Source organism: Xyrauchen texanus, chromosome 22 (genome assembly GCF_025860055.1).
Source record: "Xyrauchen texanus isolate HMW12.3.18 chromosome 22, RBS_HiC_50CHRs, whole genome shotgun sequence".
Classification (NCBI taxonomy): Eukaryota; Metazoa; Chordata; class Actinopteri; order Cypriniformes; family Catostomidae; genus Xyrauchen; species Xyrauchen texanus.
In genome coordinates, this window is record NC_068297.1 from 2,230,260 (window position 1) to 2,238,877 (window position 8,618).

The 8,618-nt window shown below is 40.6% G+C and overlaps 1 protein-coding gene across 2 annotated transcripts in view; it reads left to right on the top strand.

The window, feature by feature from the left end:
• The window catches only part of LOC127662459 (thioredoxin-related transmembrane protein 4-like), a 115,056-nt gene extending 107,353 nt beyond the window's left edge, over positions 1-7,703 (top strand). The window contains exons 3-7 of one of the 2 annotated variants that reach the window (XM_052153635.1): positions 2,541-2,586; positions 2,839-2,967; positions 5,069-5,170; positions 5,598-5,661; positions 7,207-7,703. In XM_052153635.1, coding sequence (XP_052009595.1) covers positions 2,944-2,967; positions 5,069-5,170; positions 5,598-5,661; positions 7,207-7,433 — 417 coding nt within the window. In that variant the 5' untranslated portion in view covers positions 2,541-2,586; positions 2,839-2,943 and the 3' untranslated portion in view covers positions 7,434-7,703. Of the gene's footprint in view, positions 1-2,540; positions 2,587-2,838; positions 2,968-3,218; positions 5,171-5,597; positions 5,662-7,206 lie in introns of both variants that reach the window. The other variant, XM_052153636.1, reaches the window with a different exon arrangement.
• The last annotated feature ends 915 nt before the right edge of the window (positions 7,704-8,618 follow it).

The window sequence follows — 8,618 nt, forward strand, 5'->3', positions numbered from 1 at the left end:
CGTTTGAAAACGCATCGTTTTCTATCCGTTTGGCCTTCCGTCCACACGGAGACGGCGTTTTTGTCCGCGAAAACTGAGGTTTTTGAAAACACACTCGAAGTGGATACATTTAAAACACCGTTTTGGCGTTGTAGTGTGGACTGTGAAAACGGACGCTTTGGAAAACGATGACGCATTTTTAGTCATGTGATCTATCCAACCAAAACAATCAAGATGGCGGACTGTGTTATAGTGGCGCTGTTGTGCCTGATACTCATTTTGGTAGCGTTGTTAAAAAATAAATGTCACTTTGTACAACCTTCACATTGTGTTACTTCAAAGGCGAAGGGACGTTCACTCGGAATTGGTGTCCGGCGACGGAACACAAGGACAATTGCTTTTCAGACCGTACATGCAATGGGGATTTTCCGCATTCGCAGTGACACGATTTAAGCATTTACATACGTTTCAGTGTGGACGAGCAACTTTTGGAAAACGCTTGAAAACGCTAGTGTAGACAGAGAGCGTTTTGAAACGAAAACGCCATTTTCAAATGTATCCAGATTAATGTAGACGTAGCCTCAGTAGGTCCTCGTGGTGACGCGGTTACTCACCTCAATCCAGGTGGCGGAGGACAAATCTCAGTTGCCACCGCTTCTGAGACCGTCAATCCGCACATCTTATCACATGACTCGTTGTGCATGACACCGCGGAGACTCACAGCATGTGGAGGCTCATGCTACTCTCCACGATCCACACACAACTCACCACACGCCCCATTGAGAGCGAGAACCACTAATCACCACCACGAGGAGGTTACTCCATGTGACTCTACCCTCCCTAGCAACCGGGCCAATTTGGTTGCTTAGGAGACCCGGCTGGAGTCACTCAGCACACCCTGGCTTCAAACTCGCGACTCCAGGTGTGATAGTCAGCGTCAATACTCGCTGAGATACTCAGACCCCCCCATTATGTAACACTTGAGTTAAAAACAAAAGACTGAATGGCAGGGCTGGGTAAAAAAAATATACATTAGATGTTATGACTAATCGTATTAATTTGCAAGATCCCAATATTGATTCTTAAAGGAACAGTTCACCCTAAAATGATCATTGTCTTATCATTTACTCACCCTCATGCTGTCACAAACTTGTAGGACTTTCTTCGCTCCACCGAACACAAACAAAGGTATTATGATTCAGATATGGGATGTTTTTGTCCATGTGATGCAAGTCAATGGGGACCAACACGTTCTAGCTCCAAAAAGGCCATAAAGGCAGCATAAAGGTAATCCATACGACTCCAGTAGTTTAATCCATGTTTGATGAAACAATACGATCCTTTTTGGGACGAAAATAAACCTATAAAGCTTAACTTTTGGAGACTTTTGTTTGTGTTGTTCTATTTGTTAAATATATAGCGCTAGAACAGCATAATTGGGCCCTGATGTTGAGTATGAGTATTTTAAATGGTATAATTACACAGTTAGCTGAGAAAGCTAATTCTGTCGTATGCAAGCACAATGCTCATTATAATGGAAATACACTGTACCTAAATGAATCAGAACTGAATCAAATGGAGAAATCTGTATTTAATATACCCAGTCCTACTAAATAGTACAACATATATGATAAAATGGTGAGAATGAGGCACATGTAAAGCATGTGGTGTCTTCTATCAATAATGTGAAATTCTCATTGGCGTATAGGCTAATCAGCATCAGTGTGTTAATATCTTTCACGGACGTCTGACTTTATATAAATGTGTTTAGCGCGTCCCTGCGAACTGAGCTGTACTGAATTGTTTGCTCTGTTGCTGTTGGTAGATACTTGCTTTAACATCTGTCATGTGGCGCAAATTAAATCTATTCCAGAGAGACTTTTAAAGGGATCTGAAAAGAAAACGTGAGAGGTGCTAGCCTTTGCACAAGTCGGCAAATTTGTAGCACAAATGTGGCACAAATCTGTTGTTTTTGTTGTGCACGTGCATATAATAAGATCTACGGCTGATATCTGGGAAAACATTAGCATTGGCAGACAGCGTAAAGGCGGGCTTTTATTCTTAAAAATGTAGCCATGTTGTTTGTACCATCTTTTAGTGGCATTACAAGGAGTTGAAAGTCTTTATCACTGCTATACTGTATCCTGAGCTTGTTAGCTGAATCCCTTTGAACACTAATTGCATTTTAAAGGCAGGCAAAGTTTGCTGCTGCATTTAACCCACTAATGATGCCTGTGTAAATCAGGTCTCTGTAATGAAGGCTTTCTGCTCTTCTTGTGATTCCACAAACAGCTGCTTCCACCTGCAGTGGGTTTTGAATGGCGTTTCTCTCCCAAATAGACAGAATACAGAGTGTGTTTTCTCCGGAAACCTCAGCTGCTGGGGAGAAAACGCCTCTTACTGTATTTAACTGTCAGGATTTACTCTTATTACGGTTCAGCTATAGAGAATATAACGCCTCCCCATGCCGAAGGGATTGTTTCATCCGGTATAGGATGTGCTCGCTGTTTTATCTTGATTTCTGAGTCTTTATATTCCTCCTCTCCTCTTTTGTTCTGCAGGTTTGAGTGGGAGGTTTCTGGTTACAACACTCCCCACTATTTTTCAGTAAGTCCAAATTAGTCTCTGTAGATCTTACTGAAGTCTCTCAGGTGTTACAACATTATGTATTTATTTGTGATGATGATGATGGTCTATACCCATAAAATGAGATATTCTTTGATATTATTTTTACTTAAAAATTGCATACAAATGATTATTAGAAAAATGCATGCATACTTCGAAATGATACATTTATTGCATTATTTTATAAAATGCCAAATAATGATATCTGTTGCCAACTATCCATCTGTGCTGCAGTGCTAAAGATTGAAATTTCCGGAAATATGTATCAGCACGGACGGTTGAGGAGATTCAAGCATATGTTGTGGAGAGGAAGTGGGCGGCAGTTGAACCTGTACCAGGATGGAAATCTCCATCCTCACTGCTGTAAAATATTCCTTTACTGTCTAAAAAAACACACAGATGTATTTTTTTCTTAAACTGGGCTGTTGTATGAAACTGGGCTGACGATTAATTAATACAGGCTATTTTGAATATTATGATTTAAAAGGACAGTTCACCCAAAAATGAAAATTCTCTCATCATTTATTCACCCTTGTGATATCCCAAGTGTGTTTGACTTTCTTTCTTCACCAAACACATTTGAAGACAAATAGTAAAATATCTCAGCTGAGCAGGTCCGTAAAATGCAAGTGAATGGTGATCAGACTTTTGAAGCTCCAAAAATCACAGACAGTCAGCATAAATGTCATCCATACGACTTTTAAATGTTCAAAATATGTTGGTTGGGCGACTACATAACATGTTATTAAACAGCTCTCTGAAATTCTTGATTCTGGTCCCTCATCCTGAAACTCCAGCTTCTTTCACGTCTCACGCTCTCTGCTTTCAAATGCATAAATGTATTGAAAATTAAATCGGAGGACTTCAATATTTGTATTGGACTTATTAACGGATTATAAAATAATTAAAGAACAGGTACAATTTTAAAACATTCATCTCAAATCACCAATTCATGTCCCCGTAATTATTTGAAAAGCCGTGTATTAGTGGTATGAATGTACATCACTTAAATGGTAAATGGTCTGCACTTATATAGCGCTTTTTTTAACCTTAGAGGTTACCAAAGCGCTTTACACTGTGACTCATTCACCCATTCACACACACACATTCACACACCAATGACAGCAGAGCTGCCATGCAAGACGCTAGCCTTCCATTGGGAGCAACTTGGGGTTCAGTGTCTTGCCCAAGGAAACTTCAGCATGTGGAGTCATGTGGGCCGGGAATCAAACTGCCAACCCTGTGATTAGTGGCCGACCCGCTCTACCACCTGAGCCACAGCAGCACCTAAATGTCATCAAAATAAAGTCATGTCTTTCAAGTCATTTTTATTTGTATAGCGTCTTTCACAACACACATCGTTTCAAAGCAGCGTTACATAAAGCGGATGGAATTTTTTTACAAGTGTTGACATAATTTTTTCCCGTTTAACTCTACCACATAAACTCTTATGTCGATACTTCAAATGTCGCAAAAAACTGGTTTGCAAACACTTTTGTTTTTAGAGAAAATTGCCATTAACACAAAAATATAGTGTCACGTGACAGAATTTGCCCTATCAGCATTCTTATAAAATCCAAAATATGACCACACTTCTGATTTGGTCTTATTGGAACGTTGGAAATTCTCCTGAGTGCTTTCATTGCCTTCCGCCATGTTTTCACACTAAATAAACTACAATAACAATGTTGCATGCTGCGCCCATGCGTCAGACTCATTTTGGGTGTGTGTGTGTGTGTGTGTGTGTGTGAACAGCATTTACCACAAGTTTTAAAAATCATTGTAATCGTGCACGGTTTTAATACATTTACATTTATGCATTTGGCAGATGCTTTTATCCAAAGCGACTTACAGTGCACTTATTACAGGGACAATCCCCCCAGAGCAACCTGGAGTTAAGTGTCTTACTCAAGGACACAATGGTGGTGGCTGTGGGGATCAAACCAGCAACCTTCTGATTACCAGTTATGTGCTTTAGCCACTACGCCACCACCACTCCATATGTATAATATAATATGACAACAGGTGGAAAAATACCAATAAAAACTAGTTCATAAATATAATTGTCAATAAAAACATTTTAATAATAATTAAACAATAAACCATGACCTATAGATAGTTTTACACAAATTACATACATTTGTGTTTAATAAAATGGCTACAACAGTGATTGTTGGGACATCGATTTATGTTCCACGTTATTTTGGGCAACTTTATTAGGACCTGCTGGTGGAATCTCCAAACTGCAAATGCAGGAACTGAGTTTAAACATTGCGCTGAGGTACACTTCATTACCATAAAATACGCCCACAGTTTCCGCGCATACACCCACAGAGAGCGCAAATACTCCCACCCATGCCCACTTGCACTTTGTAATTCCAGCTCTATGAAAATAGAGCTGGAATTGTATTAAATACTGTATATAGGCTATACATTTAACTCTTTGTTTTCCCATTTATCCCAGCAAATCCACACACATCTGACCAATACTTTGGGAATTCCTTCATGGTGCTCTTACGTGATATTTGTCATCATTACGCTCTTTATGGTACTGGTGCTCGGCCTGGTAAGTTTAAAAACCATAATATTCATTTTCATAGCACAAAGTGATTTGCATGAAAGTATCTCATGCATAAATATTTCCATGGATGATCCATTGTCTGTACAGATCTAAAATGAAAAAAAATCTTTCCTCGCATTTAGTTGAGGGAACCAACAAAGTGCACTTGACTTCATCTGCTGCGAGCGCTCTAGAAGGCAGATCGCACATAGAGATACTTGATAACTTGCACCAGAAGGAATTATATAATCAATTTTGTAATAAAGATGGCTTTACATTATACAACTGTGAGTTGTGTAATACTGTTCGATTCTGCGGCTCTTATGAGGATTCAGTGGGCGGTTCTCACATGTAGTGGAATCAAACTTTTTAAAGTCAACTTCCTGCTTGTGTTGAATCAGTTACTCAGTCTAGCTTGAACTTTCTCCATTAGATGCTGGTTTTGATCGCTGACTGGATCTGGCCATCCAGACCAAAGCGCAAAGACAACAAAACAGGTAAACCCAGATGCACAGTAAGAAAAGTCATTTATACCTTTTCAATATTTACACAGAACTGTATGCATTTAATTATAAAATGAGTTCTTAACAATGCTTTTAGTGAATTGAATGCATATTTACTTATATAGTAAATAAAAGAGGTACTGATTCAAGATTCGGCCATTTCCAAAATAATGCATTGAAGTTTACACTCACATGGGATGTTTCTGAGTTTGAGTATGTAAAGGCATACTTAGTTTCATACTACATACTAGTATTGAAAGAAAGTAGCATGTAGCATGTATACTGGGCACAGCATGCAAATAAGTGCACTTCAAACAATCCAATATACTACAGATTGAATCGTTTATCCTTGCATACTGTGTGCTGTTTCACTTAGGCTACTATTAGGGAAAAAATAGCTTACAGTATACAGAAAATATTTATCAGTATGCAGTTAGTAGTATGGTAGTACAATCAACAAAGACATTGGGCCATATTTTAAGAGTCCTAGCGCAAAGCAATAAATCTTAAGCACCCAGTCAATGGTCATGGCCATGAGGTTTTGCTATTTTTGTGCATACACCTTCACGAAATTGCATGCACAAAGTGCAATTTAATTCGGAGGTTCTTCTCCGGTTATTGCACCATCTGTGTCCTATTATATAGTCCATTCCCTATCAAACACCAGCGATATAAACAAAGACATTCATAAGAAGTTGGTCTTGCAAATGGACTGTATGCAATGAAATCGAAGAATAGAAATATGGACTTACGTTCTTTTTCGTGTATTAACTGGGGTATGGGGTAACCTCCTTGTGGTCGCTATAATGTGGTTCTCGCTCTCGGTGGGGCACGTGGTGAGTTGTGATTGGATGCCGTGGAGAGTAGGGTGAAGCCTCCACATGCTCTATGTCTCCGCGGTAACGTGCTCAACATGTGATGATGCGCTGGTTGACGGTCTCAGGCGCGGAGGCAACTGAGATTCGTCCTCCACCACCTGGATTGAGGCGAGTCACTACTCCACCACAAGGACTTAGAGTGCATTGGGAATTGGGCGTTACAAATTGGGAGAAAAAGGGCTGAAAATAAAGAAAACAAATTTTAATACAAGAATAATATTTTTAAGTATTTTATTCCTCGGGACAATAGCAAATTGCGCTTTGCGCCACTTCAATAACATACAATACACCCACAGTTTCTGTGCATGCACCCACAGATAGCGCGAACACTCCCACCCGCGCCCATTTGCATTTTGCGCTGGCACGGATGTTGCATGAGAGCTCAACTTTGTTGCACGTAGCGCTGCGTTTAGCGCGCTGACGAAAATGGAGCCCATTGAGTCTTAAAACTCACTTATAAGAATGGCAGGCAAAACTCGTCATGTCATGAAGTCATGAAATTGCAGATGCAAAATTGAAAATGCCATATTACACCAACCCAACCTAAGCCGCTAAGAAGCTTCAAATTGTCTACAAGACTTCAGTGTTCGTAAGAATCAATGAGTGATGTGCCGATAAACTTCTCACAGTGAAACACTTTTAATATTTGTGTCTCATGTAGTTTTGACTGTGAAAGAGGATGTGTCGGATGAAGAGGTGGAAGACATCCTCTCAGAATACAAACGCACATCTGACCTGGACAACGAGAGTGAGAGAGCTGATGAGTCGATCGAAGAGGAAGGACAAATCACAGACAGTTACAGTGAGCTGCCTCCACCAGAGGGGGCAGCAGAGAACTCAGCGAGAAAACGCAACCTGCAGGAGACGAACACTTCAGAGGGCACTTAACGTGTGCTTGCTGTCAATGCTGTGCCACCAAAAAGAAGAAAATTGCCACATCTGTAGGATATGCAAAATGACGCCAGCTAGCAATTAAATTTGCACCATACGTACGGAACGCCGTTTGCTTGTTTGACGCTCTCCAAGCATGGTTGAATTGATTTAAGAAGACTAGTTGCATACATGTATTGCTAAAGGACTGATGCCAAACATTTACATACCTACTTTTAATATTATATTTTGTTTAAACACCAAAAATGTCGTTTTGCATTAAAAGAATGAAGCAATATTTTTTGCATTGTGTCATTGCATGCAAAATAATAATGAAGTTCTTGAAAGGTTTCATGAGATCCACTGTGTTAAAGCGGTTGTTTTACCACAATTCGTTCATTGCTTTGTATCGTTGGAACGAAAGCTTCCATGTTTATCAACGTTTAACATTCCCGTCCCATAAAGGAATTCCTGCTTTTTCAATCCTGACTGTTTTCAGAAAATTCAGAGCGCACATTCTTAAAGTAGGATGAGAATGAAGAGTATTTCTTGCTCTGTTGCAGCCGTCCACGCGTGATGCATTTAATGTTGAAAAGCACAAACTGTCCATAACCATCAGTATGTAACTGCAACACATTAACTAAAGGATGCTCGAAGTCTTTGGTAATTGAAATTGATGCAGTCTATAAATGGCTTGACGGTCAGTTGCCTTTCATTTGTATACTATTGACAGAATTTGTCATGCTGACCGTGGCAGGCGTGGGCTCTGGCTCGCTGACCGTGGCAGGCGGAGACTGGGGCGCAGAAGCCTTTCCTCTTCTCTTCCTCCTCTGGGCGGACGAAGCTGGCAATGCTGGCTCTGGGACGGACGAGATTTCCAGCTTGTTGGCCGTGGCAGGCATGGGCGTTGGCTCGTTGAGAGTACCCTCAGGAGCAAACCTCTCCAAAATCATATCCACGTACACCATCCAAGTGTACTCACCAGTCTCCGGCAACTTTTCCCGTCCTCGGGCAAGGAGGCCGATCTGGTAGATGGACTTGAGGTGTCGGTCCGCATATCCAGTGCATCTGGCAATGGTGCAAAACATACGTGAGTATTCAATTAAAGGGAGGTTCGCCCGGCTCAACTGGAGGAAGATTGCTGCTAGATCCATCTGAGGTTAGTTCTTCTGTGACGAAGGTAGACAGAGAATGTGGATCTAA